Genomic DNA, 21,461 nt, shown 5'->3' with positions numbered 1-21,461 from the left:
ATGTTAAATTTGAGTTGGCGGAGAGCCATCCAGGTTAATCTAGCAGAAAGACATTCAGAGACTTTGCTCTGTACAGCAGGTGCAAGGTTAGGGGTAGAAAGGTACATTTGTGCATCATCAGCATAGAGGTGATATTTTAAACCTAGAGATGTGATAAGGCCTCTGTGTGGGAAAAGAGAAGAGGTCCCAGGACAGAGCCCTGGGGTACCCCCACAGAGAGGTTGACAGAGGAGGAGTAGGCGGTGTTAGCAAACAAGACACAAAGTATGATGGGAAAGTTAAGAGGAAATCCAGGATAAAGCTTTGTTATGGCTACCTAGAGTAGCCAATGGCTGCAGAGAGTTAGAGTAAAATGAGCAACAAAGTGTAATGACTTTTGTCTTTTGCAACATGGAGGTGATTAGTTATTTTAGTGAGGGCTGTTTCAGTGGAGTGACCAGTGCGGTAGCCAGATTGTAGAGGGTCTAGGAGAGAGTAGGTGGTGAGAAAATGGAACAAGCGAGAGAACACAAGGCCTTCAACGAGTTTAGAAGCAAAAAGCAGGAGGGAAACAGGGCAATAATTAGAGAGACAGGTTTTTTTTGAGTAAAAGTCTAACTGTTGCATTCTTGAAGGAGATGGGAAATGTACCAGAGAAGGGGGAGGAGTTGAACATATATGTAAGTGTGGTGATTAGAGTAGGAGCAAGAGATTTGAGGGAATGGGGTCAAGAGGACAGGTGGTAGAGGGAGAAGATATCAGTAATCACACAGGGGGCATCTTGGCAAATAGAATCCACCTTAGTCTTGAAATAGTCAGCAAAATCCTGAAATGAAATAGAGGAAGAAAGACAGGTAACAGATGGTGGTCTGAGTAGAGTCAAAGACAGAAAAGTCTGCATGGGCTAGACTTGCGAGTGTTGATTAGTGACGAAAAGTAGGTTTGTTTAATCTGGGAGAGGGCAGAATTGAGAGAGGATAGGATAAATTTGTAGTGAAGGAAGTCTGAGAGAGTATGAGATTTCCTCCTGAGGCGTTCAGAGGAACGAGTGTAGGAGGGAAGCATACGTGTGTGGCAGTTTAGCCAGGGTCTGGGGTTAGAAGGGTGAGAGCGGGAGAGAAAAAGAGGAGGGGCATGTAGATCAAGAGAGGAGTATATGACAGAGTTGTAGTTTCTGACCAGGTTGTCAGAGTATGTAGTGGGGCTGAGAGAGTAGAGGGAGCCGCGCAAAGTGGAGTCAAGTCGGGAGGCTAATGGAACGCAGGTTTCTGCATAAACGAGGGTTAAATGGAGGGGGAGAAGCGGAGAAGTGATAGAGCAAAAATAAAAGAAGATGATGGCGAACGAGAGGAAGTGGAGAAGTCAGAGAGCGAAAAGGTTAGTTAAAAACGGGTCTAGGTAGTCACTGTCCGAGGAGAGAGAGAATGAGAACCAGGATTCAAAGTGAGAGAAAAATCCCGAAGGGGATGAGTAGAGGTAGGTGGGTGAATCTGGGCCCAAGGCTGCTGACATTGGAAGTAAAGTGTTAACAAAGGATTACTAAACTAGCGCTAGACCAATAGTTTATATGTGCAGTGCATAAAATCGTGTGCTAAAGCTGCCTGGTGATTCTACTAAGGGTGCAATCTCAAGTGAACCCTAAAAACAATATAATAATACAAATGCGCCAGGTATTAATTCCACATTTGTATTATTATATTATGACATTGGAAGTAGTCTAGCAAAGATGACCCCTGCCTAAATCAGTAACACCCCCAAATGGGCCCTTAGATCTGCAATCGCCCCTCAACTAAATTGAGCCTCGGTTTAAAGTCAATAAAGCTGGTGGGAGAGATTTTTGAAGAACCGCCCCAAGACTTTGGAATAAGCTCCCTGCTGCTTTAATAAATCGGGAAGCTTTACTTCCATTCAGAAAGGCATTAAAAAAAAACTTGATTTTTAAACAAAACATTGCAAACAGACCCTAATACGCTGGCAGCTTTCCTGCTCCCATTCGTGTTTCCCACCCCTTGTTGGTCCCCTACATGTTTTTGGTAGGTCCCGGTCATAGGTCTGGGATGGGTGTCCTTCCCAATTTCCCACAAATTGGGATCTACATGTGAAATATACACGCTCTAGTACGGAGTTTCCTTGCTGAGTAGCATTAGAAAATAATCAAAATAAATGGGAGTGAGGCTTCAAGGACAGATAAGGCTGCGTCCATGGGGAGCGAGCGACTGTATGTGTGTGGCTCGAGTGATTTGTGGCCTAGGGGCTGAACGCGACGGGGAGGCGTGTCAGAGGCGTGGCCGTGACATCACAGAGCGGGATCGCCCTCATTGGGTGAACCGCTCACGTGACCCGGCCGTCGTGCGACAGAAACACATTTGTCTGCTCGTGGATCTCGAGCGCCGGCGCTTCTATGGCCTGCCCGGCACTTTGATTGCGCCGTGTGCGCTGTCGCGCTCACCATGGACGTGGGCCTTAGGCTTCATATTTCCCACCTGTTGCTCTTAGACTTTGAGCTTTTTCATTACCTTCCACAAAACTCTTGCATTGAAATAAATCAGTTACTATAATGACTGTTACACTATAATGATTATGGAGCAAATAGAGTACATTTTTAACCCCTTTACTGCCAGTCAGTGCATTGCTGCAGTTAGTCTGCATTAACACCTTCAGTGCTGTAGGGGCCTTGCAACATTTTACATTAAGTGTGGATAATCAGCAAATTACAGTGCAAATGCGTTGCAGTACGACCGGCACTGAAGGGGTTATGTGTGGGCAACCAACAATTTATGCTGTAAATTACAAGTAAAAAAAAAAAAAGTTGTATTTTCAATAATTGTAACAAAGCCAGGGGTGAGGCAGCAAAAATCCAAGAATAATGAAATTCAGAAATATGTGAAGCTGGATACATCCCAGCCTATGAAATAACCTCCAAGGGCATAAAGATAACAAAGCTGGTCCTGATAACATTTTCCACAGCTTCAAACTGCATATACAGTACCTGCAAGGAAACTTATAGGACAGGGGGGCGCAAACTGGGGGGCAGGAGATTTTGCTGGGGGGGGGCGCGGGCCGTTGCAGGGGCCCCCACAATCTTCCCCATGGCATTTAAATTAAATGCCAGGGGAGGCGTGAGGCCTCTGCAACACTTTACTTACCCAGATTCAGCCGCTCTGTGACGCGTCACCATGGCAACGCGGCGTCAAACGACACCGCGTGACGTCACACGCGTCAAATGATGCTGCGGGTCACGTGACGTGACATGACCCCGCAGCATCATTTGACGCAGCTCTAAAGTAGGGTGGGGGTGCAGGTGACGCAGCAGGGAAGACAAGGGGGCGCAGCACAAAAAGTGTGCTCCCCCGCTATTATAGGATATGGTGCAGATACAATTCAGATTTTGTAAAACAGGAAGTTTATTAATATAAAGGATCCGTGTTTTTCGGTCCAGGTGAAGGTGTTTCAAGATCAAGGTGTTCCCAGCACCCAGGCAGCTGTCGCTTCCCACTGTGCTTACCTGTAAACCATGCCTAGGACTACAATCCCCAGAATGCTTAGGGAGTGAAACTTAATCACCTAATACAGGACCAGCCCATCTGTGCTGTAAGAGTGAGGCATGAGATCTGCATTCATTACCAGCCGCAGGAGACCGGCTGCCCTTAAAACGTGAAGGGGAGAAGAAGATGCCCACTCAGACTCTCCTGCAGGAGGGCACATACATGCAGCTCCCTCTCTCTGCGCCGTCCCCCCTGGTTAGAGGGGAACGTGGTTAATAAGCTGCTGAGTCTCTCGGGCAACCCACACCAGAGCCCCTCTGCTGGCTGACTGCAGTGTTATAGGAGAGGATGTGACTGAGGATTCACTTGAATTACATTACATTGCTGTGCTAGGTAACATCTCGTGCTGCTATCACCCTGCACATCACTTGGAAGCATCTGATCCCAGCTCATCCCTTCCAGCTTGTGGATCACAAGGATCAAGTAGGTATTTTAATGATCCCCCCCCCCCCCCTTCCGGACTTTTGTTTGACTCCTGCATTGTATGTGAATGATTGTGTGTGTGTGTATATAATGATAATTCTTAAACCCCAAAGCTTCATGCAACCTGTTTCAAGCACATCAGTGCTGAACTAGACTTTATATTCAAGACCTTCTTGCTTACTTGCTCTAAGTCTCTATACCTTATTAGTATTATCGTCTGAATCCTAAATGGAACATCACCGTTTTACACACAGCAGCTGTCCCATAATATATATATATATATATATATATATATATATATATATATATATATATATATATATATATATATATATATATATATATATATATATATATATATATATATATATATATATATATATATATATATTGTTTTTTTAAATCTCCCATGCACTCTCTGGGAATGTTTCATGATCTGCAGTTTCACAGGGCAGGCTCAAATAATGCTGGATGTATAGCTTCTGTCCAAACTGATTTTCCCCAAAAACTGAACGGAATTGGTAAGTGAGAGGCAGCAGGTGTCACAAGGATTGGAATCTTGTAATGGAATTGGTGGGGGAGGTGGGACAGAGCTAAATGTGTGGTGACATTTTCCCATTGGGGAGCCAACAAAGGCCATTTAACATTCTTTTGCAATCCTAGCTCTAACTGCAGAAATTGAGTTGTGATACTGCAGTAGATTCAGCAATCTGCAACACTAAAATAACATTGTTGGAATATATATATATATATATATATATATATATATATATATATATATATATATATATATATATATATATATATATATATATATATATATTCCAGCTATTGATGTGACCACTGGTACCTGTTCAATAATTCATGTTAAAAACAAATTATTCCACAGTCGCAAAAAACATCACTTTTTTTTTAACTTCTCAGACCATTCGCAGTATTTAATGAGTTTCGCCAATAGTCTTGTGAAAATCCTGAAATCTTGCTAATTTGCCCCAAAAGGATCATCCTTAAATATTGGCAACTAGAGATTTTTGCCATTTTTGCGAATGTTCAAAATTAACCAGTGGTTTATGATACACAAATGTTTCATACAGCTCCATCGACGCAGCACCCATATAAGTTATAAAGCAGAGGCGTACATCTTCTGAGAACCAGTTGTGTGTGTTAAACTGTACCAGTGTGTGATTGTGAGCATCAGGTGCTGGCATTAGCAGGGTCAGCAGCTCGGGACAGCAGTGGGTATTATGCATGTATGTCTTTATTTATATAGTGCATACAGCTGTACTCTGCGCTTTACAAGAGAGACAGTACAGTACAGGGAATTATAGTACAATAAGTGCAACACACAAGATCAGACAATAGGAAAGGAAATCCCTGCCCCGGACAGTTTATAATCTAAGTGGTACTATAAAAAAGTTGTGCTTACAAAATATTATCCCTGTCTGACTCCCATGTAACCACAGTAAAATGGTTAAAATGCCCCACACCTCTGGAATGCCCTTCCCCTGAATATCCGTCCAGCACCCTCACTATCCACCTTTTAAGACCCACCTTAAAACACACATGCTTAAGGAAGCATATGGGTAGCTCCATGGCTGATACTTTACACCTCCTACATAAACCTTGTACCCCTGCAGACGCACTTACCAGAACGCCCTCCTCCTGTCTCTGTACGTTTTTCCTACCAACCAATTAGATTGTAAGCTCTTTGGGGCAGGGACTCCTTTTCCTAAATGTTACTTTTATGTCTGAAGCGCTTCTTCCCATTATGTGTTATTTGTACTATTTGTTATTTATATGATTGACACATGTATTACTGCTGTGACGCGCTATGTACACTAATGGCGCTATAAAATACAAATAAAGGCATACATACAAAATCTACATCCACATAATATCAACAGATACCTTCGCCTACTTTTACCTTTCCTTTATATTGCTCTTTTTCTTTAAATCCAATTTTCAAACCCACTATGCTTGGTTCTTACAATGCTTGTTCTTCTACCCCCATAATCCCTGTTATTTATACACAATGGGAGTAAGTGCACCAGGAAATACTGAAGTGACTGTTTTACCGCGCTTTGCGTCAATAACGTATCACACAGTTGTTTTGGAAGGAATTCTCTTAAATTGCCTTTTTATACATAGGGGGTTATTCATTAAACGGTGATCGAGCCGAAGTAAATTAGGCCGACTGTCCGTCTGTGCGACTGTGTCCGTCTGTGCGACTGGCACGATCACAGTTAAATGAATAAACAAAGGGACCTAGTTACTAAGAGTTGCAAATGGCATTTTTTGGCACACAGTTGGAACATGTTAAACTTTCTTTCAATTGCGCTTGTGTGCTCCCATGTACTCGGCTCAAATTTCTCCCTCCGTGCCAAATGTTTTGTTTGTTTTTCATTTTTGGGGAAATGGTATGTGCTATAAAAAAAAAAAAAAAACAGCTTCTGTTCTGTACGTTACCAAATCATATAAAAGTGCATCAAAATCGCCTGCCAAGTTCAACTTCGTGTAAACCCTAAAAAGTACCTTTAATATTGTCAGTGTAGAAAGGAGTTGCCATATAGCAACCTAACAATGTATTTGACGCAGCACAGATATTACATACAGTATAGGTTAAAAATGCATTTTTTTTACTGTATGGCTATTACAAATATTATTAAATACAGCTCAACCCCGTTATAATGCGATCCATCACAACGCGAATCCGCTTATAATGCGATGCAAGAGTGGCTAACATTTTTTGTATTTATGAATACTTTACAACACAATTATTGGTATCTTAATACTTTAATGTACAATGCATACAATTGTACATTATTTCTACCGCGATCCGCTTATAGCGCGATGTGATTCTTTGAACCCCAAGAACCGCGTTATAATGGGGGTTGAGTTGTATTATTATTAAAGGCCACCAACAGGTCAGCTTTTAAGGATATCCCTGCTTCAGCCCAAGTGGCTCAGTCAACAACTGAGCCACTGATTGCACCACCGGGGCTGAAGCAGGGATATCCCTAATACCTGGCCTGTTGGTGGCCCTTGAGGACTGGAGTTGGCCAGCCCTGGGGTAAAGGTTAGGCTGGCATATTAGGGTAAGGGGGTGGCAGACCTATTGGGGTGTGGGCTAGGCTGGACACGTCCCTTATTCCGACTGCCTATGAATAAAAAAAAAAGAAACCCTACAGCCTGGATGTTGAAATGACACAGACCGTGTACAGATGTAGCAAACAGTATTGCACTTGCTGGCTCGCTCCCGTGGGGGGAAAAGTAGCACATTTGCGCCGCCTCTAATTACGCGTGGCTGTTTCAAAACAAGGGCTGCTTCTCCCGCTGGTGCGCTGTGTAAATCCCACGGCAACACGGCAGCAGGTGCAATACACTTGTGACATGTCATCTCACCCCTCTTCCCCCCCCATTTGTGTACTGTATTGCTGTGCCTATTATAAAATCAATATAGTGTTGGTGGTAGAATTAACCCCTCTGTTGCTAGGGCATCTCTAATCTTGACGTAGTTGTAGGCTTGATATGTGTTGTTGGTTTTTTTTGGGGGGGGGGGGGAACAAACGGTTCAATTAAATGACCCATACTTACTGTATGAGAAGAGAAAACATATACAGTAGCAATGTACTATATAATTGGTCCTATTTAAAGCTGCAGTTCAGGCTCCCGTTTTTTGTTTTTTTTAAAAAAAATTTTTTAACTTCAATAGTTTCATGTGGGCAATCTCTACTTACCTAAAAAAAACTGCATAGCTGCCGGCCAATTTGTTCTCCGTCTATTGATCGGCAAAGTTTGGCGACATCTTTAAATATGGGGAATGTAAATCGTTGCTATAGGAACAAGCATGTTTGTTAAAATAGAATACAAGAAAATTGGTCTTTCAAAGTTGTTTTTTTTTTAAAAACAGAAAATGCTAAAAGTATTTTTTCTTACTACAGAACTGATTTATTAAAAAAAAACACACATGCAGGATATTGCCTGAACTGCAGCTTGAATGTGCATTGGGGCTTCTTTGCTCACTGTTATTTACTTTGCATGTTCCCTGCACAACCTCAATGCAATCTGTGCTGCATTTAGAACACAATGATGAAAGCTTCAGCGGCTTCTATGTAGCAATGATGGAGGAGTTCTAAAGGAAACAGCAGCCACAATGAATTCGATTATAAAGTGAGAATTAAACAATCTTGACTCTTTTACAAGGAGTTACAGTAAAGTGAGAAGGGTGAAGATGGTAAAGTAAATGCAATAAAACAAAATGTTCTTTTGTGATGCCAGAAGTGTTTGTGCCAAAACATTGCTTTAAAGTGGATTGCAGACAGGAAAAAGGTTAAATCCAGCATTAACCCCCTCAATGCTGAATGGATCACTTATGCACTGAATGGGGGAGACACCAGACACCAAGCAATGCTGGGGTACTACTGCTGAAAAGCATCAGCTCTTGCAATGGTAACTAATCAGAGAACATTACTAGAATGAGAAGTCTCGGCAGAGACTCAGGGTTTAGGAGGCGAGATTACTGTAGATTTGACATTAAGGCACTTATGAACCTGGGTAGGCACTACCCAATTTTGAGATAATCAGAAGCCAGTTGTTCAACCCACTATGGCAGTTATAATTTATAGCCGACTAAGGCACTCAAACAGTTGAGTAGCCAGAAAATAGCGCCACAGTGTACATGGCACTTTACAAAATTACAATATAAGGTAAATAAAGTACAAACAATGGGAATAAACACAACTGTTAAATGACAACATAAGTCAAAAGGGAGGCCCTGCTCTGAAGAGCTTACAATCTAAGTGAAAGGAGCAGTCCATTCGAAGACCGTGAATTGAGGACAGGCACGTGTTAAATGGAGCTGATTTGACAATTGCAAGTATCCTTTCAACAATGTTTTAACCTTTTAACTTTTTCATAGTTAACAAATGCTTTGATTTTGTTTTGTTTTTACAATCTTTATTTAATGTCTTTTGGTGATGAGCCTGAGGTGCAATATTGTCTTTGGCTTGTCTTTTGTTTGAATGATATTTATGAAGTCCTCATTAGTCAATCCAATAACAGAAGTAGCTGATACGCTTGAATTTAATAAACCAGGAGAACAGAGAAACATATTAATTATTAACAGGATGCAAATAATTAATTTTTGCTATTTTATGAGTGAGCGGATCATTCTAAGGAAGGTGATTACAATAATACGGTGCTTATATATTTTTTTACACTTGCAATGTGGGACTGTCCCTTGAAGTCACTGGCCTCTGAAGTGAAATTCACTTCACAGTCCTGTGCCTCAGATACTAGAGTAGATTGTAAGCTCTTTGGCTGCATGTCTTATCCAAGGTCTGTGTATGCTCACAGCACTGTATGAAAGTATAATAAATTAATAATCATATAGAATGGCATCCCTCAGCAGGTCCTACACTACCAATGTTATACTGTGTCCCCCTTGTATATCCTCCACTGCATAGAGCAGTGGTTTTCAACCTTTTTGTGGTTGAGGAAACCTATAATTATATTGTGAAATTCTGAAGTACCCCAACCCTCTCTAATAGCGCGTCTGAGATCAGATGCATTGTAAGGACCCCCAACCCTCTCTAATAGCGTGTCTGAGATCAGATGCATTGTAAGGAACCCCAATCCTCTCTAATAATGCGCCTGAGATCAGATACATTGTAAGGAACCCCGACCCTCTCTAATAGCGCGTCTGAGATCAGATGCATTGTAAGGAACCCCAACCCTCTCTAATAGCGCGTCTGAGATCAGGTGCATTGTAAGGAACCCCGACCCTCTCTAATAGCGCGTCTGAGATCAGATGCATTGTAAATTCTTCCGTATTTGGTACAATTTTCAAATGACCTGAAAACTACAGGCAACCCTTTATGGATGCCCGGGGAACCCAAGGATTCTTAAGAACCCCTGTTGAAAACACTGGCATAAAGAAAAGCGTAAAAACAAACAAACAAAAAAAAAAACCAATGATCGTTAATCGTATGGGATGTGACATGTATGCGGTACCTATGGGGTTAAAATTTAGGATCACTATGTGTGAGCTACAGTGCAGTTAAAAAATAAACAGAAGTGCCCTAATAAATATAGGCGCGTGGGAAAAAAAACCTAAAAGAAAAATCTGGCACTAAAAGAAGAAGCATGGAGAAAACAGTGTTTATTCAGAGGAGTTAATGCATTTGTGCAACATCAATATGCATTATTAAAAGTGCACAAGCTTTGAGAACTTAATTGAGATTTTTTTTTCATTCGCCCTGTTGATTGGTTTAACACCTTCACTACCACTTGAATTGCGCAATAGGGCGTTACTGGCACTGCAGCAGGGAATGTGGTTGCCGTTAATGTTACAATGTTCCCACCAACTCTTCCAGACTCCCTCCAGCCTGTTTTCTCTCCCAGAGGCACTAGGTTGGTTCTGTACTGCAGGGTAACCATATAAAAGCCAGACATCACGTGCTTTTTATGCAATCCTGATAATTATACATCTGCTGCAAGACAGACGTGGTGTTTAAATCAACAGGCGGATAACTACAAATTATTTGGTTATTAAAAATAAAAAAAATGTATGTATGTAACTTCTGGGTGGAGCAGAGCTAAGTGAGGCGCTCCTGACGGGCTGCTATGGCAGTGTTCCTGCACCAGATACAGAGTGTGGAGGTCTGCGTACAAAATACTTGGACACTTTCTCTACAGTGCAGGACAGAGCACAGATCATCTGTGGGCTTCACTACCTTCACTACCTTCACTGCAGTTACAGAGGAGACTCTCTGATGTACCATCCATCCACCTACGGATAAGTATCCGCTACTCACCACCCACATACACCTATGCAATATTGTGTGGCTGTATGACCCTCCCACAGCTCCTGACGGTTTTGCAGATTGTCTCCCATGAATGCTTTTTTAATATTGAAGTGAGTGCATGTCCTGGCGGCCACTCTTGTTCTTAAATAAATTTTATTATATACATACAGTATTATGCTATGGAGCTGGCGCATATATCTATCCTATCTATCTATCTATCTATCTATCTATCTATCTATCTATCTATCTATCTATCTATCTATCTATCTATCTATCTATCTATCTATCTATCTCTCTTGTTATCCAGCTATTTATGATTGAAAATGTTAGGGGCTTATTCTATATCAGGTGAAGCTTCCAATCTGGCCGTTTTTGCCAGAAATTCCCCATTGCCTTTAATGGCAATTGTGGCTGATTTATAGAATAAGCACCTTAATCTTTTTAACATTTTGGTACAGCAGTGAAAATCTTTTTTTGTGCTTGTTTTTATTTTTCAGCACAATTAAACATTCACAGAAAAATTAGGGGAAAATGAAGGCCCATATTTACTAAGCGGTGCTGTGCGATATGTTTCCATACAGTGCCAGAAGTTATCATATGGCCTATTTACGTGACTTGGCTGGAAGGTGGCTTGTGGGTTAGTACCCCGGAGTAAATATGGCCCCTAATATTTCACTAAAGTATTTGGAGATTTTTTGGGGGAAAATTTACATTTTTGCCACCTTCCCAAGATGGACATTGTCCTCACCCAGTGGTTCTGTCCATTGTCCTCACCCAGTGATTCTGTCCAATGAGGACTGTTGAAGACAGATTATTTGCAACTGATGTCTCCAATGTGCATCCACTTTTGTGTTAACCGTGTAGAGGCCTTGAAGTTAGTCCAAGAAAATATTCATTAGGTGAGTGTTGTATCAAGGAGGAGATAGGTTGACACCTTTGCTACAATAAAGCCTGCAACACATCCCAAAAAGTGTCATGAATGACAGTGATGTGCATCCTTCTTTTACTACAGTAGTTAACACTTACAATAATTGTGTACCTTTTGGTACGACCTATGTAAGACTTGCCAAATGTCATGGGCTCTTGTACGATAACTTAGCAGCATGAAGAACATCACGTTGGCATGTTTTTGGCCGGGAGATAGATGGACAAAGGGGGAAGTTATCACCCATTTAATATGGTATCATGGATTTCTTCATTTCCTGCTGTCTCTTCATGGCTCCTATTCAGTATGTTGTGAAGTCATCCTCCCTGTGCTCGTGAAGGTTTCAGCTCTATCTTCTGCAGGACAGTGAAGATGACTTTATAGCACATTCAGTAGGGCTTCATCAATTTAGCGACCCCAAGTCTGGCACTAACATTAGCATTCCTAGGAATATTTCTTCAAACCAATAAACCAGCAATCCCCTACTTCGGTTCAGCATTAAGAATTAGATGCTGGGCTGCCAATGAATAAGGAACATACTGCTGACATAGTGACATCCCCTTATTCATTGGCTTTTCAGGACTGTCCTTGTGCCTGTCCATTATTATTTCCCAACATGGTCTTGAAATTGTAGGTGAAAATGTCCCAAACTGTGGACTCCTAAGATCGCAGTGAGCACTGTAAGTATATAAAATACACACACAACTATTTTCTTCGACTGTAGTACAGAACTATAGTTTACAAGTTGTGTATCACATATCTACTCTGTTGATTGCCAGTTTTTTTTTTCACTCCTTGCATAATTCACCGTCCTTTCCAAAAATTAAATGAGTCCTTAGGAGCAGTGTTTCAATGGACTAACGCTACTGAAACCTTTTGAAGTGGGAGACTCGGTGGCAACTTTGGATCCATAGGCACAAGTGATTTCCCCAAAAATTAAGCGTGTTCTTTGGTTCAATACATTGAGTCTTTTTTTGTTCTATTTTATATTTCAGTCCTCCATATTCAGAGCAGTATCTAAATTATAAGCATATTCTTATTAAGAAACAAAAAAGATTACAACAAGACGATGGGGCACAGAGCCCAGAGGCTGGAAAGTACATGTTGCTGCTGCATTGCGTGTTCTAGGAAGTGACCTTGTGAACTCATTTCCTCCGTTAACATTTCCTTGATGAGGGGACCCCTGTGATCATGGCTCGTCATTAGATGTGCCACGTTAGGCAATTGAGGTCAGCAGTAGGGGGTGCATTTCTGCCCACGGAGGGAGGTGTAAAGATCCTTTAAGCCAGGGGTTCTCAGTCCTCAAGACCCCCTACAGGTCAGTTTTTAAGGCTATCCCAGCTTCAGCACAGGTGGCTCAGACTGAGCCACCTGTCATGACGTCTGCACTGGTTGAGCCACCTGAGCTGAAGCAGGGACTGGTTGAGCTACCAGTTCTGAAGCAAGGACTGGTTGAGCTACCAGTGCTGAAGCAGGGACTGGTTGAGCTACCAGTGCTGAAGCAGGGACTGGTTGAGCTACCAGTGCTGAAGCAGGGACTGATTGAGCTACCAGTGCTGAAGCAGGGACTGGTTGAGCTACCAGTGCTGAAGCAGGGACTGATTGAGCTACCAGTGCTGAAGCAGGGACTGATTGAGCCACCTGTGCTGAAGCAGTGATGTCCTTTAAAACCTGACCTATTGGGATGGGGGGTCTTAAGGACTGGAGTTGAGAAACCCCTTGTTGAAGACATTTGCACGATCGTTGCACAGCTATTAGTCATATCAAATGATGAAACCACTATTGTAAGGGCGAGGAAGGTATTACAGGTCAAAGTGTTTAACCCCCAGGTGAGGGTTTGAGGTTCCTCTAGAGCAGAGGTTCCAAACTCCAGTCCTCAAGGAGCACTAACAGTCCAGGTTTTAAGGATACCCACTACTGGAGCACAGGTGGTTCAGTCACAATGATTGGGCCACCTGTGCTAATGAGAGGATATCCTTTAAAACCTGGGCTGGAAGAGATCCTTGAGGAGTTGGGAGTTGGGAACCACTGTTCTAAAGCTAAATAGCACTGGTCTGACTGCTGTAGAGTCGCTGGTTTTTAAGGAATCCACTACTTTGACTGACCGTAGAAATAAAATAAAAATCACTATATCCTCCAAGGTCACCAATCGTACATCACCTTCCAATTATATTGGGAGTTATACGGCAGCAATTCGTAACCAGCACTCCCCTTACTTGTTGAAAGTGTCAGGCACTCCATTTTCTTTCCCCGTGCAGTCCCTACTTAACGTAGCGTCCTGCAATCAGATGCTCAAGAGGCAACGATTCAAAGTAGCTTCCCCGGCAGGAATGGGGCTCAAATATGTGTCAAGCGCACGGTTTATTAGATCATATGCAGAGTAGAAAAACATGCATCTTTGATGAAGGGAGGCCGTAATCCCCCGACATGCAGCGCTTGCTTTTTTACTCTGCATATGATATAATAAACCGTGCGGTTTGTGCATATTTGGATGCCATTCCTGTTGTGCTACCACGTTGAATTTTTGCCTCCTTGGCTTTCTATTGGCTGCTGGAGTGAGGTGGACCCTGGCATCCATTTTGTGCCTGTAGTTCAAGTGTTGTCCAGTAGATTAAATATTTAATATTTTAGGGGAGGGGGGCAGGGAAACCCAGTGCTAGAATAAGAGGACATACTCTGAAGCTGGAGGGTGGGCAGCTCGGGAACTGTGAGCAGGTCTTCACAGAATGGGTGGTGGAGTTGTGGAATAACGTCCTACCCGAGGTGGCAGTGGCTTATACAGTATAGGAGTTAAAGCAGCAATCTAATCGCCCAATTTGTAAAACTTTTACATAGAATTGAAGCAGGGGGTCTCCAGAGCTGAAACACATGAATTTTTGCTCTGAGGACCCTCTGCATCCAGAGTTACAGGCCTCTGTAGGGGGTGCCATTAACTTTTCAACTAGCAGGGTTCATGTAATGGAGGCTTTTCCAAGCTCCCACTCACTGCGGGCCAATAGGAAGCTGTGACATCATCAGGCTCGGCCTCCTATTGGCCAACGTGACCTGCGAAGCTTTTAAACTTTGCTGTGATACCGGCACCCCATTTGGAGATCTGTATCTTGGGAAGCGGGGGATCCCCGGAGCTGAAATTAACAGGGTTCAGCTCCTGAGACCCCCCTGCTTCAATCCTAATCTTAATGTTTTTTTTTTTTTAAAGAGCTTGAATTGCTCCTTTTAAAATGCTTACATATGAGAGAAACTGCTTTTAACAGAGGAAGTACTGTATAAGGAGTACTAAAACACCTCCATTTGTCCTTGGTAGAACCAGTTCCTGCTTGTTTCGGACTGCCAGGACCTTATCTTGAGACCTTTTTTAAAGGTTGTCTTGTTTTTTCATTTGTGATATGACAGCTGGTGCTGTGACCTCATACAGGAAGGAGAGACCGTTATTGAGTTTTCTATATCCTCTGACGCTCTCAAGCTGCAGAGCAAACGGTACCAGCCGTAATAATCCGTGCAGAGATCTGAGCTGAGCATTTTACATATATTTGTATTGGTTTCTCTCTTGAGTAACTGGGAATGAAAGTAAACACAACACGTGTGTGCTTTTATAGACCTGTTTTGCTCCCAACTGCTACCCAACTCCTGAAGTGCCTACAGAGGAGACAGCAATGCTTTGTTGGTATCTTCCATTTCATAGGCTGGTGCTCTAACCACAGTTATCCTCTCATACTGTGCATTAAAACTGGCAAGAGCCATCCCCCAGATCTTGAGAGGTTTGTGGTAAGAGCTGGGTTGCTGTTCAGAACACCAGATTTGCTGATGGCAGGAAGTGCTAGTTTGGCTGTACTGTCTCAATCGGCTATATGCAGATAGACGGAGGCACTCCTATTGCCTATACAGTATGTGGTTTGAAAACGGTTAATCCTGGTGCAGACTAGCAAATCCGTGCCTCTATATTCCAATAAGTGGCATATACTGTATACAGTATAGAACAGTATCAAAAAGATGGAGGCACACCAGTATAGTTGCAAATAAATGCTGAAGTATACTCAATGCAAATTCGGACAGAAACGTAACATTTCGGGGGGGAAAGCTCCTTCTTCAGACCTTGGGTGGCATTGTCTGACGAAGGAGCTGCATTCCCAAAACGTGATGTTTTTGTCTGATTTAGCATGGCGTAAACTTCAGCATTTTCCCCAACTATACCTGTGTGCATCCAACTTAAAAAATTTTTTTTAAACTGTCTCAAAGAATTGTTGTGTGTTTCAGGTTTAATACCAAGATAGAGGGTAGTGCACGCACTCTGACACACTGGTAAATGTGGGGTACTTAGCTGCCGGTGCACTGGTTCTGGGGAGCTCCTGACGTCCCAAAGCAGTCCAGTAGAAAGTGAAGAAACAGGCACACGGTCTTAATCGGCAACAATGAGGTTTAATGTGCCATGAATACCAACGTTTCGGCAGTACAATACCGCCTTGAGAAAGGCAGTATTGTACTGCCGAAACGTTGGTTTTCATGGCACATTAAACCTCATTGTTGCCGATTAAGACCGTGTGCCTGTTTCTTCAGGTTTAATACCATCCACAAGGGTGGATTTATGTATAAGCTAAATAAGCTACAGCTTTGGGCCTCGCAATTTGAGGGGCTGACAAATACTAAGAGTTAAAAAAAAAAAATGAAATACCCAGAATATATTTCAGGTGTCCCATAAATCCAAAGGTTCTATTAACGTAAAAAATAAATTGGAATAAAATCAATAGTGGGTTAAATCTTTACTATCAACAGTTTAATGTATGTTGAAACCAACCTATGTCATGTAAGGAAAAGACAGACGACAGTAACTCAACAATTTCGCAGAAGAACATAATGGGTTAGTTGGATGTTTCCTTCGAATTCATATTCACTTTTCCTATTTTGTTTAAATTCTAGGAATGGACTCTCGCACCACCTTTCAATTGCGAGGAGCACTCTAAACTGTTTACGGTAGATACAGTGTATATATATATATATATATATATATATATATATATTTTCGACAAACCTATACATTTGCACGCCCCTGGCGAGTGGATTTAACATCGTGGCGAGCTCCTATTGGCCCAAGCAGCACACGTGTGGTACTAGGTGGCGAGTAGATTTTTGGGTGATTTGTCGAACACTGTGTATATAATATATATATAATCTCATGTTATCTATAGCTTAGGACGTCGCGAAGTCTAAATCTGGCACTGAGCATCCATAAGCACAAGCTGACATAACGGAGACAATAAATATCCCCACAATGGCAGCGCTCCGGAGCCTTTGCTGGGCTTATTGTTGTCAGGACAACAGGTCACAGCAAATTATCATAATTTATTCATCGCCAACAAATTCCGCAGCACAATGCGGTGGAGTAAAAAAACCAACAAACCATAACAATGGTGTGACGGTAACCTAACACAGCCCAGGCAAATATTAACAATTAAACACATAGTATCACACTAGGTAATCCGATTCCTTGTCAGAGAGGATTCCAATCTAAGGAGTTTGGCTGCTTCTCTGCGATGAGTTATTATAATGCTACTAACAATGTAACAACTTGTTTTGCCAGCTTGTGAAGGTGTTGTTATAACAAGTGTAGACACGGCTTTAACATCTCTGTACACTGTATACGCTCCATAGATTACACTTCTAGTTGAGTTCAGGCTCTTTAACTGGCAGCCTGCAGGCCAGATGCAGTCTGCGATGGGCGTTGATGTGACCCTCAGACTCCGCTCTTGCTAATTACTTACTGCTGCCTAGTGTGTGTGTGTGTGTGTGTTAAAAATGCTTGCAAAATGTTCCAAGTCTTTAAATGTATGTAAAATGATGTTGCAATAAGCTCGTGGCACTGCTACTCTTAAATGTTTTTTCTGATCTGGCCCTTTTGGAGAACTGCTGCAGTTGAAGAGCTCTTCTCTAGTTCAGGAGTGCGCAAACTTTTGGCGCCCCCCTGCCTGCTTAACCCCATTGCTCAAACCCAGTGCCATCTGGCGTCACATAACGCAGCGGGGTCATGTCACGTCATATGACCCAGTGGCGTCATTTGACGCTGCGTCGCCCGAAGCCGTCGGAGAGAAGGTAAGTGAGTTACAGAGGCCTCGCACGCTCCCCAGCATTTCATTTAAATTCCTTGGGGAAGAGCGCGGTACCTCTGTAACCGCCACACCACAACATTCTCGCAAGCCCCCCCAGTTTGCGCACCCCTGCTCTAGTCCAAGGGTGCGCAAAGTTTTGGAGCTGTGTACCAGCCCCAGGGCTCACGCCCCCCCCCCCTCTCCTCTGGCCGCGTGTTAAATGACACACAGGTCACACAACGTCAGGTGACCCCACAGTTATTTAACGTGCGCTACCATGATGACGCGCCATATCAAATGACACCACGTTGTCATGGCGATGTGACCAGAAGCCGTCTGAATCCCGGTAAGTCGAGGTTGCAGAGGCCTCGCGTGGTACCCTGGCTTTTCATTTAAATGCCTCCGGGAAGAGCACAGGGCCTCTGGAACCGTCACCCCCGCCCCCCCCCCCATTTGCGCACTCCTGCTCTAGTCCATTGAAAAGTATTAGACTGTAACAAATATAAAGCATACATTTCCAAACGCTTCAGACAATTACAAGACCTTATCACATTGGCTGAAACGAGCTTACACCGCACCTTCCACACTAGGGCGGGCGCGATGAAATTCTGAAACTGAGGTGAGCACAGGGCTTCCGCCCCCCCCCCAAGAGCGCGCCGAGCCTCTTGCCTTGTCCTCCCACCATCTCTTTCTGCAACGTAGCGTCATGTGATGTCACAAAGGCTGTGTCATGGGGCGACGCCATGTGATGGCAGGAGATGCCGAAGCTTCCAGAGGCACCGCCATCAAAGCGGCGCTATGGCGTCATTTTCCATTACACCAGGAACGAAAGGAGGCAAAGAAAATGCCTCCCTAGAATAAATGTCGCCTGATGCAGTCACCTCTGGCTCTGTTCTAAACACACACAAAAAACTCTGCACTATACCGTATAAAGGCTTTCTCCTCTTTATTTATTTTTATTCAATTTCGTTTGGTTTATATGAAGTAACAACAATTTTTTTAAAAATAAAACAGTCTAGTAATGTAGAAAATACATGTTTCAAGTATTTGTTGATTAAGGAACAAGTAAACCAACAATAGATGTTACAAAAATGTTTAATCATTTTAATATGAAATATAGGATATTAAAGGAGTGGGTAATATGGGGGAGGGAGTGGGGAATGAAATATGATGTGTAGTAATAAAAACATGACTAAGTGGCATAAAATAAAGCAATTTTTGGGGATTCCTTCTTCCAGGCTAGTCGGATAAAGAAAGCGTTTTATCCAATGATCAATTTACGATGTGACATTATACAGTAGATACAAACACCACTTGTGGTTCATTCACACGTCTCGGGCAGGTCTGCAACCCTGCCTTTCCCCATTATCACTTGGCAAGCCGTGCTTCCGCTGCAGCTAGGGATTCTGGGTAATGACCTGCAAATGAGCACACTGTGTCACACTTATTTTCCTCAATTTTAACATGGACCCTATAAGCTTATGCCTGCCGCATTACACTGCTTTTCAGCACAGCCTGGGTTGCTGCAGCAGAAGCACTGTTGGCTAAGAGATCATTTTGGAAATACAGGGTTGCAGACCTCTGAGACACGCAAATGTGCTCACAAGTGCTATTTTTATTTACCGTACTGTGGAGCGTCTGTCACTTAATTAAAAAAAAAAAAATGTACCCACCATACAGTACTTTTTTTTTTTTTTTTTTTTTTTTTTTTTTTTTTAATTTCTGACATTGGATTTCTATTGGAGGGGGTTTACGGGGCATTCGGTACTCAAAGGATCCATAGCTTCACTGAATTCATTTCTAGTTATATTATCATTAGAATAACTTCATTTCTTTATGTTTTTTTTTTTATTGTGTTGGAGGCACCGCATAGAATGGCTTGGCACATCTTGTAGTGCTCTGGTGTGTCAGCAAGTGGTTTGGGGAGAGGTTATATGGAGCCAAAGAAAGCAATTGGGCGGTGTTTATTGCTGATGACATGCCTTTCTCGGTCATTTTCTTCACATTGTGCGCAACACTATAAGTGCAACTATAATAAGCCACTGGGTGTGAGCTGTCATCGACCATGTCTAAGAAAAACTTGTGTAAATTGTACGCACCTTTAAGAACCCATTTTCATACATTTACATGAAAAGAGACATACGTGATGTATAAAATGTATGTGCTGTACCATGTAACCTGCCCCAAGTATGTTCCATGATACAGAATGTTCATCTTCACTGGATGAGAAGATGCAGTTTCTTGACTTGATGGTATTATGGGGGATACAAAATAATTCCCAGCCCCTTTTTGAAACGTTGGCGTTGCTATGGACATGCTCGGGAGTCCAGGTCTTCTGGAGCATGGTCTGCTCCCTGATAGAGGAGCTGATTTGAAGGGGAGGTACACCTGGATCCGCTGGTGTTCCTTCTGGTGAAACCCGTCGAAGAGGCCTCGGCCCCCCTTAAAAAATTGATCTCGCTCGTCCTCACGACGGCGCGATGCTCACTAACCGTTAACTGGAAAATCTTAAGCCCCATCCAAACAGATGGTGCTACGGAGAATGGGTAATGTCAAATTAATGGAATACCTCTCGGCTCTCTTGAGCCAGAAAATTGACCAATTCAACAGGGTTTGGGAACTCTGGCCATACAACTAAAAGTGTACAATTGTGGATGGTAGGAGACTATGATGGATACTGTCCCCGGCTCGCCCGGTCTTGGAGGTGTCCTCTCGATCCGGACGGGGGTTGGTGCTGGGACGGACGTGGGGATCCATTCTCCCCCCCCCCTTCTCATCTGAATCCCCCTTTCTAACCCCCCCCTCTCCCTCTCTTTTCTCCCTCCCTATCTCTTCTTCTGTCCCTTTTCAAACCTCTCTGAGGAGTTAGTCTGACGAGTACATCAGGGTCCATGTGATCCCGGCTGGGTTCACAAAGGAACGTCATAAAGTGTCCTTTCAGCACTTGAGGTCGTCGGGTCCAAGGAGCCGTCATTATGCTCCTATGACCCGGCCAATATACCTATCTCTATGTATTGTTTAAGATGTGTATTCCGTGTATGATCTATGTACTGTATATGTTTACAAACTTTTCTCTCTGGATTAAGCTGTATACAATGGGCTCTGTATCATTATGTGACTTCTCCCAGAAAAACAATAAAAACATATGTTAAAAAAAAAAAAATGTTGGCGTTGCAGACCTGCACATGAAGGAAAGGATCTCTATCTCTTACAAGACCCATCTACTTTATTTTAAAAAAGTCCAGTTCTCATCTTTGTTCCCAATCACGGCCCAGAAAACAAATAGGGCCATTTATAAAGTAGACTCCCACGTAGATGAGGGAGGGTGAAGGGGACACGAAGGGCTGAGTGGAGAAGAATGGAATGATCTTGCAGACTGGAATTCCGTAGAACACAAAGAAGGAATTGAAGAGTTGATATGCAGAAGGGGCAGTGAGAAATGACACTGAGCTTGCATGATCCCCCACTCTAAATGGGGTCCCCTTCTGCAAAACAAGCCCTTGATATGAGATTTTGGTGACTGTTCCTATTGGTAGTTAAATAGTAGGCAGATAGGACCTCGCTATAAATATTCTGGAAACCTGCTGGGAGCTCCACATTAATAAGTACTACTCATTGGGTACTCCAGAAACCTATATGAGTTTAAGCCCTATCGTGTGTGTATCTTGACCCCTGCAAACAGTAACAAAAAGCTGTATGGTGC

General features: G+C 42.8%; 1 protein-coding gene across 5 annotated transcripts in view; it reads left to right on the top strand.

Moving 5' to 3' along the window:
* The window catches only part of LOC142472185 (dual specificity testis-specific protein kinase 1-like), a 47,228-nt gene that overhangs the window by 1,796 nt on the left and 23,971 nt on the right, over window positions 1–21,461 (top strand). For 2 of the 5 annotated variants that reach the window (XM_075579053.1, XM_075579054.1), the window contains exon 1: window positions 3,549–3,947. The exons of 1 other annotated variant lie outside the window; for it this stretch is intronic. In XM_075579053.1, coding sequence (XP_075435168.1) covers window position 3,947 — 1 coding nt within the window. In that variant the 5' untranslated portion in view covers window positions 3,549–3,946. Of the gene's footprint in view, window positions 1–3,547; window positions 3,948–16,592; window positions 16,647–21,461 lie in introns of those variants that run through there. 2 more of the 5 variants (XM_075579058.1, XM_075579055.1) reach the window with 2 other exon arrangements.

This window comes from Ascaphus truei, chromosome 21, assembly GCF_040206685.1.
Source record: "Ascaphus truei isolate aAscTru1 chromosome 21, aAscTru1.hap1, whole genome shotgun sequence".
Lineage (NCBI taxonomy): Eukaryota > Metazoa > Chordata > Amphibia > Anura > Ascaphidae > Ascaphus > Ascaphus truei.
The sequence above is the reverse complement of the archived record's forward strand: the minus strand, read 5'-3'. Positions and strand labels throughout refer to the sequence as shown.